General features: G+C 40.7%; 1 protein-coding gene across 2 annotated transcripts in view; it reads right to left on the minus strand.

Annotated features, from left to right (window-relative positions):
* Positions 1-9,857, minus strand: part of PRDM1 (PR domain containing 1, with ZNF domain) — a 24,056-nt gene extending 14,199 nt beyond the window's left edge. Inside the window, exons 1-3 of one of the 2 annotated variants that reach the window (XM_011952865.1) lie at positions 9,582-9,857; positions 7,766-8,014; positions 571-690 (exon numbers count right to left, since the gene is read on the minus strand). In XM_011952865.1, coding sequence (XP_011808255.1) covers positions 571-690; positions 7,766-8,014; positions 9,582-9,623 — 411 coding nt within the window. In that variant the 5' untranslated portion in view covers positions 9,624-9,857. The remainder of the gene's footprint in view (positions 1-570; positions 691-7,765; positions 8,015-9,581) is intronic. The other variant, XM_011952866.1, reaches the window with a different exon arrangement.
* Between the last annotated feature and the right edge of the window lie 413 nt (positions 9,858-10,270).

Genomic DNA, 10,270 nt, shown 5'->3' on the forward strand with positions numbered 1-10,270 from the left:
TAGCTGGGTGAGGTAGCGGGCGCCTGTAGTCCCAGCTACTCGGGAGGCTGAGGCAGGAGAATGGTGTAAACCCGGGAGGCAGAGCTTGCAATGAGCTGAGATCCGGCCACTGCACTCCAGCCTGGGTGACAGAGCAAGACTCCGTCTCAAAAAAAAAAAGATAATTCATTTGTGATAACTCTTCCATTCAATTAAAGTCAGCAAGAAATCAAAAAGGGGTGAAATCTAAGGCTTGGTGACTCATTACTACTTCCTTGCAGAGAAATGCAAATGAACCTATCCTTAAAGCAAGCAACAAACTGTTTCCTTTCATTACAAAGCTCTAATGAATTGCAAAAATCAAGATTCACATATAGCCCATATCTCGATCACTAACCACCTACAGGCCAAACATTTAATCGGTTTCATCACATTTGTTCAGAATTCCCTGTGTCCATGGGGATGCTGGATACTTATGGGTGAGCCCCAGCATTTCTCAGCACGGGATGAGAAAGGAGGTGAGCCAACCAGCTCTTTTAGCTCCATTTTTTCCTAACATTTAATGGATCTGAAGAAATTTCCCTTACTTACCCTCCAAAAATATTTCCTGTTGGCGTTCTTGGGAACTGTGTCATTGGTGTAGATTTCACCTATTAGGGGTCCAAAACGTGTGCCCTTTGGTATGTATTCTTTACTCATCACTCCAATAACCTAAACAGGAAAAAACACAGGAAACAATTACTTTAACTGTAAAATGTTAACCAATCTTTCAATTAAATAAATTGGACTGTCAAGTGGTAATACAACTAACAATGATAAAATTTTGGTAAGTAGAACAGACATTAATAATGCCTACATAATTAACAAGTTTCACCATAGGAGACCATCTTTTAAAGTCTGAGATCATAAGCAAATACTCAACCAAGCATTAAAATGGTCTAGGGGATTACTGTCTGGTAATAAAGGATCCTTTATTTTTATCATGACTTTTTATACTAGAACAGAGAAGACAGCCATTCTCTTTTAGAATGAGAATAAGACACTGCAGAATTAGATGGTCAAGATTAGACCATTTCAGCCTGTTTCTAGTTTCCTATTTCTCATTCTCCCTCAAACCATAAGCATAGTGTGCTTGAGAGGAATAAAATAGTTTTGACCTCAGAAACCAAAATAGTGTTCTTTGGTTGTTCCATAACAGCCTAAGGAACCAGAAACCAAATGTATTATGCTTTTTTCATTCCAGATGAGGTTTGTGTGTGTGTTTGTGTGTGTTTTCATAGCTTGTATATTCTCTTTAATAAGGGATCTTTCAAGTAACTTTGTTCTTCTCTGGTCTTCTACTTTGTTCTTCACGAGTCTTCTACTCAAGAGTGGTCATAGGCCCTCGTGTGTGTGTGTGTGTTTTAAAGACAAGGTCTCCCTCTGTCACCCAGGCTGGAATGCAGTGACTTGATCTTAGCTCACTGCAGCCTAGACCTCCCGGGATCAAGCGATCCTCCCACCTCAGCCTCCTGAGTAGCTGGGACTATAGGCATGCACCATCACACCCAGCTAATTTTTGTTGTTGTTGTTGAGAAGGGGTCCCACCATGTTGCCCAGCCTTGTCTCAAACTCCTGGACTCCAGCGATACTCCCACCTTGGCCTCTCAAAGTGCTGAGATTACAGGCTGAGCCACCACGCCTGGCCAAAAGCCCTCCTTTGAAACTGAGTTTATATTGAGGAAAGCTGCAGGTTCTAAGATCTAAGGAAATGACCTCAGACTGGATGCATCACACATTTTAACTTTGTAGGGCCTTGCTAAAGAAGCATGTTAACTATACCAGTTCCTCCTTAATAATACATTTCTCTTTGAGAGGGTAGAAAAATCACCAACCATGAATCAGGAAGCAATTCGTCACTATTCAATAGAACTCCTCTGCGAGCAGTCCTTTACAACAGTTTGCAGTCACAGTTTTGTTTTGGTTTTTATTCTCTCGCTTTCCTATTTTTATTTTCTTCTCATTCAAGACAGCCTACCAATCACTGGACTGAATTCTTTACTAAAATGGACCAAGGAGGAGGGAGTGGTAATAGATGATAATGTTTATTTTCCAGTTTTTATATCCCCAGTAGCTCCTGTGCATTCATGTACCTGAAATGGTAGGACTCAAATATGTGACTCTATCAATGCACACAGATTGTTCGCAGTGGAATCTACTATTTTGGTTACAATATACACCAGTTCCTCATTAAGTCTCATCAATAATTTAAACCTCTATTTAAATAGATATGGCACACCTACATGCCTGTGACAGACTAGCTTTTCTCATTTAAGTGTCTTATCAGCCAATGATTTTTTTTTTTCTGAAACAATTTAGTATTCAATATACAAATCAATGAAGCATACTCAGACTGGAAAGAGAAAAAAAGAAAATTTTCCTACACCTAACACAAGTTGAAACAAGAGTGTTATTTTTGGTCCTTTATGAATTTCTGTCAGAGAGCTGAAAAAAGCAGATGTTCATTTCATCCTCCTCCTCTGCCTTCATTTACATCTATCTGCCCTTTTAATCACCGTTTGTCATTATTGGTATTTGTTGGCAGTAAAACTACTGGGGACAAGAGTATCTCAGAGCAGTCCTGAGATATAAATATATATATTTAAAGCTTTAGTAGACTTATTCAGAGGCTCATTGTTTTGGACATATTATTGAATCTAATTAATTTGGCAAATTCATGAAATTGAATTCTATGACATGCAAATCATTTGACATTCATATTTCAGTGATTATTCCATAATATCAGAATGACAAACAGGAAAAACAAATCATGCCATTTGTTGGTGAGCCAATAATTAGCAGTTGATATTTTCAACATATCAACTTTACAGCAGTAATTTTAAGAAAGGCACTCAACTGGTTCATCAACTTTGTTTTAAATTATAGTCTCTGACAGATGATGTCTTGGGAGTCACAGCTTGATTACCAACAAGGAGCACTACACTGAGGTCGTGGTTCTTCTTCCAAATTGCCATTCTTTTACAGAATGGGCCTCTAGGTTTTCAGTTATCAATCTTACACACATTTTCTTGTGCCCAAAAAGAAGTCAGCTAGAAAGCATAAGCTACCCAATACCTTTTTGAGCACAATTATGGACTCGTCACTAGTGAGCTATGAAACAGCACCGGAAGTAGCTCTTGCCATCTCTAACCTTACAAATACAATTCAACAGGCCAGACAGGAGAACAATTAAAAAGAAAAGGTTCTGTAGTGGAAGAGAGGTCTACAATAATCCTCAAACTCCAGACAAATTAAAGAGCTTCAATATTAGGTTATCATTAGGAAAGGGACAGAGCCCTAATATTTTAAATTTCAATTACATACAGTGCTATAGGGCACATAGAAACTCACAGCTATAGATAGATACAAAATCATAAAATTTCAAAACTGGAAGGTGCTTACAAACCACCTATATCCATTCTAAGTCTAGCGTTCTCATACACAATAAACATCTTCATCTCAAATGCACGTCTGAGACATTATTCACAGACGCCATAAAAGCTGAAACTCTAAGACTATTGTGCTTGTCCAGGTAGCTTTGGAGGGGGAATAGGAATCAGGACTGTTTTTAAAGGGAAGTGAAAAACCAAGTACTAAGTCTCCCTCTGGTCTTAGAAAGATCCAGAATGTGCATCTTAGACTACCCATCTCTCTGACCCATAGTTTGTAACAGTCTGTCTTTGAACCAAGCAAATATTAAGGAGGAACCTGGTATGTGCCTTAAACTTCATAGTGCTAAAAAGACAAAGAATGTGTTCACCTAACTCAGGAAGGAAACTTCACTGGAATTGACCAGGGTCCTAAAGAATTACTGCTGGGGACGGGCCGTTGTGTGCCTTCTATAAACGAACAGCAAGAGGACACTGGGCTTCAATACCTCCCTGCTTCACCTGCTCCTACAGAAGCTCTTTATGTGCAGTGCAGACCCCTCCACCACTTGAGCAGATTTGTCTCTGTCCGTGGCCTCAGTTACAGAACACACCCTGCCGTCCACAGCTTCCGGACAAAACACAGGGCTTCTTTTCAGTTTTACACAATGAAGGAGATTTTACAGTTTAGGATGGGTTGAGTTGCAGTGCTTAATGGAAGTCTGATAACAAGAACAATATAGGTGTTTTTTTTTTTTTCCTGCAAATTCCTTTTTTAGAGTATGCAAACAGACACACACAGCAGTGGGTTTGAAGCAGAAACAGTATCCAAGTCTAAATGTCATCTGATCATCCTCTCCCCAAATTACATTAAGATCATTTAAATTACTAGCTATCTCTTTTCCCTCCCCGAATTCCACTCTGTAAGAATGACACGTTAGACTATAATTCTCTTGTAACCCTATGAATGTTTGTCTTGAGAGGATTGGAACTCAGTAGTGACCAAGACCTTCAGCCTGCAATCACCACATTTTTATTTTATTTTATTTATTTAGAAACAGGGTTTCGCTCTTGTTGCCTGTGCTGGAATGCAATGGTGTGATCTCAGCTCACTCCACCTCCCACGTTCAAGTGATTCTCCTACTTCAGCCTCCCAGGTAGCTGGGATTACAGGCGCCTGCCACCATGCTCGGCTGATTTTTGTGTTTTTAGTAGAGACTGGGTTTCACCATGTTGGCTAGACTGGTCTTGAACTTCTGACCTCAGGTGATCTGCCCTCCTCAGCCTCCCAAAGTGCTGGGATTACAGGCATGAGCCACCACACCCGGCAATCACTCCATTTTTAAAAGGAGTGAAGTGAACAAAGTTGTTTGGAGAAGGTTTCCTTCTTCATTATCTTTTTATTAAAGGAAACATGGTGATGCCTTGGTACATCATTTCTCAAATAAAAGGCAGTATGAAGAGGGAATTGCATGTTATGGTTAGATACTTTTTACAGATGGCTTGAGTTAATAATGGACTTCGATCAGAATGGACATCAAGGGAGTCCTCACGATCTGTCTGATGTTTATCAGCCACAATACAGGGAGGTTAGACTCAAAGAGCCACAGTGCCTCTTGAGTGCAAGCAGTCTCAACCGAGGGCAGAAACTCTACAGGGCAACGCTTCTGAAATATAAATGCTTGAACTGATTTTTCTGTAGTCAAGTAGTCATAAGAGATTATTTCAGGAGGACATGGGGAAAACCCCCATAAAAGAATAACCCATCAGTTTAAAACATTTTCAAAGTTTTGAATAGTAGGTCTATATTTGATTTTAGTTCTGGAAATAGGAAGTAAGAACAGTTTCATTAAAGGTGCTGAATGATTCTAAACCCAATCTAAAAATGAGGGTCTAGATCAGAAATATGATTTGTATGTTTTGTTTTAACCAAAAAAAAAAAAAAAAAGGTGCTGACACACTGTACAAATTCATAATGAAAAATGGTCTTGTAAAAAAAAAATTCCCCAGTATGTCAGCACAATAGTACATATTGTAACATCTTTTGCTATTTAAATGAAAACATTTAAAGAAGGGCAAGATTAATAAGTCAGATAAAAAGTACATATAGAAAGACTCTTCCTATTTCAATGGCTCATGGAACTTAAAAAACTAACTGAATAAAGATAATGTAAACATTTCATCAATCCTTAATGTTGCTGTCCCGGAACTGGTTTGCAGCTATCCTACCCTTAATGGCTCAACTCCACCATCCTCTTTCACCTTCTAAAGGGAGCTGTCCTTTCCCAAAGTTCAAAAACAAAGGAGAGAAACAGAAAAACAGGTACAAATTCCAGAGTAAGCTTAAGACAGTATTACATTCAAGCTTACTCCTTGCTTGACTTTATGATTAGGGTTTAAAGATATACTATCCTCTATTCAAGTGCTTCAGTTAAATGCAAGATAGGGAAATAGGATAAGAGAACCCTGACCTCTTAGGTTAGTTTCAAAGGACCCTCTTCAGGAACACAGGCACTGTCTGTTTTTTGGTTGCTTAATATATTGAAATAGGAAGTTATACATTCAGAGGGAAAAAAAAAAACACAAAATAGGTTAAGGATTGGTCTGAAATATGTTAAGATGATAACTAAAACCACAGTGACACCAAGAGGGGCCAGTGTAGCATAATCAAGAAGCACTCATTGGAGAAGTCAGAAGAACTTTGCTTCAAGTCCCAGGGCTGGCTTTGCCTATATGCCTTTGGGTAAGTGACTATCTTTCTGAACCTTGAACTAAAATGATCTAAGAGCATTACTTGACTTAGCTATGATTTTAAAGAAGAATGATGGAAACTGAAAAACTTAAGCTAAGAGCTGAACTAAGGATAAGAACATTATAGAATTAAAAGGCAAAGATGACCCACAGAATGGAAATTTTTATTTCAGTCCCAAAGGGCTGGACAGGGCAACACGGCACAAATGAATCTTGGGAACAGACCAATATTTGGTCGAACTTGATATAGGGAAAAAACACACTGCACCGTTTAAAGCCATCGTCAAACTTTATATACCCAAACAAATTCTACATTCATTCCAAGGCCACATATTGAGAGACTTTCTATTAAGAAGAGCATTACTTTCAGGAAGAGGTATAATTAAGGCTGACCTCTGGGGTTAAATTTTTTGGTAACATTCACGTACAACTAGAATTTAAATTTTATTTTTTATAAAATCTGCCTCCACCCAGTAGCAGGGGAAAAAAGAAAGACTGAGCATCGTGGCTCTATTTAATTTTAGACAGCTGTGTCTCCCCCTCACCAAAAACACTGGACTCAGACACACAAACAGGAAAGAGACAAAGAGTTTCCCAGTCTCCCGGATTCCTTCAAATAATGTTCCTTAGGGAAGGGGGAAAGTGAATTGATATGGCTATAAGGAATAGTCCCAGTAGCAAATTCTGGATTCCTAGGGCCAATCATCCCCTTTCTCTACTTTCTGAAGGAAGTAATAGAACTGACAGTGCTCTGTGCTCATGGTGGTATGGGGAGCCTGCTGAGGGGTCATTTCATCCAACTCAACCCAGTAGTAGACTAGTAAATGCAGCTACAGTAAGCCAAATTCTGAAAACAAGAGGTGGTTCTGCAAGTTATTTCACAGCTGAACAGCATGCCTAGCTATAAGCTTTATATAAAGGTAAACACACATCAGTTGCTCATTCCAAGTTTGGGTTTTCATCCCCTTTGAAACAACAAAGAGTGTACCCACTTCAGAGGCCAATAAGGAATTGGCCTGTCAGCCCAGCCCCAGCAAAGGAGCTGCTGCAGATAAACACTGGTTAGCTCTGAAGTCATCCGGACAGAGGACACTTTTACATGACCCCCTTTCTCGGCTTATACCATCACTTCACTTCATAAACACGTCAAAGTTTTGAGAATAATTTTAGAAACCCAGCTAATAAAGCTGGCTCGTTAAAAAGAATAAAGCCAACTAATTACCAAAGACAGACAAAAGAATCATTAAAACTGTTTTTTCTAAGAAAATGTTTTCTCCCTTAAGAGATTATACAACAGGGGCACTAGGGCCAGTGGGCCCAGAGCTTTCTTGAAGTTCACTGACAATTTCACCCACCCTATGCTGCAAGTTGCTTTTCTGAGACGTGTCAATTTGCCAAAATATTTAACTGTTTACTAATTAGTATGGAACAGTTGAAGGCTGGAGGAAATAAGAAGGAAATGGTTTAGGGAAAGAGAAAGCAGTGCAAGAATTGAATCAAGCAATCAATTATTTACTGATACTTACAGATTCTCAGAGGTTTTCAGAGATAATACAAGGCCTCAAGGGTTAGTAGGGAGATTTGGCGCCAGGTCCCCAATCTTCTTCGTCAATAAACCAGAGGCTTACCTCTCTGCTGTTGGTGGCATACTTGAAAAGCAGATTCCTTGGTAAGGATGCCTCCGCCTGAACCGAAGTCCCGCCATCAGCACCAGAATCCCAGGGCTGGTCGTTCACAATGTATGTACACTTCTCTTCAAACTCAGCCTCTGTCCAGAGAGTCATATCCGCATCCTCCATGTCCATTTTCATGGTCCCCTTGGTCCCCTCTGCTAATCCCTGAAACCTCACAGCGCTGGAGCTACACTTGGGGGCAGCCTGGAAGAGAAGGGAAAGGCCTTTAATCCCCATTGTCCCGCCGTTCCTGTGGCTCCCTCTGAGAGGCTATGACTAATACAGTAGTCTGAAGACTTTAAAAGCAGATGCAGAGTGCTTGGTACAGTTGAGTAAGAGCCAAAAAGCCGTATAAAGTAAACTGCCTTGAAAAGAAGCAAGGTTTTAAAAATGCTACTCTAAAAAAAAAGAATGTGGCAACCTCACTGTGGGGAAAAGGAAAAAAAAAATCACCTCTGAACAATCCCTGGCTTTACCTCTCACGGCAGAAAAATGTTCTGGGCACACAGTTCAGTGTCCCAGAATGCCTGGGGTCATGGCCGCCAGACCCTCGACACTGTGGAAAAGCTGCCTCAGAAAAGTGTCACAAACAAGGAGAGGAAGAGGAAGGAGCTCTGTCTGCCTCTGAATGAAGCTAAAAATGGAAAGCGCGTGTGGTGCAGGAGCGGAACCCAGCCTGCCTTTTCCAAATGGGGAAGACTGAACTTTCCCACCAGCTCCCAACGCAAAACAACTTTCAAAACAACTGCCTCCTCCCTCTGCTGCGAGCTCTCTTTCATCCTCTCACATGGAAGACTGAAAAGGGTTGCATCCTGCCAGCATCACTGAGCTACGGCCTCTTAGAAATCACTTGGACCACAGGAAAAGAGGAGGAAAAATGGGTGAAGGGGAAAACAGACTGCAGTGTCTTCTGACTTGCAAGCATCTCACACCAAATTGAAAAGGCAAAAACAAAACATAAAACTGTTCAATAAAATTCCCTGGAGAGAATTCCTTTAGGAGCCCTCAGCTACAAATAGCACTTTCCATTTAAATCTGAAAGTGTATGAATTCCCAGAAGTCACTGATGTACTACAGTTTACTGTAACTAAAGTAATAACAAATTTAGAAGACTTGGAGGACAAGCTCTGCTTCCACTTGTACGTTGATGAGGATATTTCCCCAAATCCTCCCTCACACTCAGAAAAGTGTTTTCCAAAGGCAAAAAAAGTAAACAACTTCTGTAAGGACTTTCTCATATAGAGGTGTTTGATAAAAATGAGGAATATGGGTATCATTTCCATGTAAGAATGTGTACTTGTTAAAATGTAAACATAACATTCTGTGGAGGTCCTTCAAGGAGGTTTTTACATTCTTCCACTTCTCTAAATAGGATGCTCTTAAAAAAAAAGTTGGATGCAAAGTTGTTTTTCCCTGTTATGATTTAAGCAAACCTGCTTGTTTTTAGTTAGTTCCAACATGTACAGCCATGATGCCAAATACATGTAAAAAATAAAATAAAATTGAAAACTTCAGCCAACCCGGAATAGTTTGACGAGTGTGAGCTGGAACCACTACTGAAATTTCAATGAATTGGCAATTATGTCTAGAATTGAAAGGGTTAATGATTCATAAGGAAAGTCTCACAAATGTTTGACAGCACTAAGTGCACTAAAGCAGAAGCATGTTTCTACTGCGACATTAGCAAAAATAATAATAATAATGATAAAGGAAAAGAAAAGAAAGTTTTCAGGTCAATTTCAGAATTAAAAAAAAAATTCAAGTTCCTTACCAAGGTCGTACCCACACGTTTATCCAAGCAAATATCCAACATCTGAGAAAAGTCTCGCTCATCTCTACCCAGTCCACATTCTCCCCGCGTCCCCCGCCGGGCTGAGCTGTACAGACGCGCACCTCGGCGGTCCCTCCTCGCTTCGTTCGGCCGCCCGGGCGCCCGCGTCCCAGCTCCGGGCGGACAGGTGCCGCGCTCGCTGCTCTTGCCTCTCCGCAACACTGGAGGGCCGAGTGTCACGGCAGCACTTTGTCTATGTTAACCGTCTGGCTTCCCCTCCCTGCTTAAGATTTCCTTAGCCACTCGGCTGCGCGAAGTGGGGGCGTGGCCAACGTGGCCAACACCACCTGGCCGAGCCCAGGGCTTTCCCCCAGATTGCGAGCACAGCCGCCTAGAGCTTCCTCTCTTCACATGTGTATTTCAACATTGACTTGGAATCTTCTTACTTCCCTTTGAAGGCACTTAACCTCAACGCTTACTTGGGCTCTATTGTATTCTAAACACTCCAGATCGCCCTCCTTCCTGGCGCGGCAGAATTAGGGGGCGCACGTTCCTTAAATTAAGAAAACTTAAAATTTGACTACACATTTTGTAATTTCTCCGCTCAATTCCCCAGGTACAAAAGACGTAACTCTTACTTCAAAAGAGCAGGTTAAACTGTTTTTGCAGCTAATATAATACAGTGGAGC

This window comes from Colobus angolensis, unplaced genomic scaffold (genome assembly GCF_000951035.1).
Source record: "Colobus angolensis palliatus isolate OR3802 unplaced genomic scaffold, Cang.pa_1.0 Scaffold35, whole genome shotgun sequence".
NCBI classification, from domain to species: Eukaryota; Metazoa; Chordata; class Mammalia; order Primates; family Cercopithecidae; genus Colobus; species Colobus angolensis.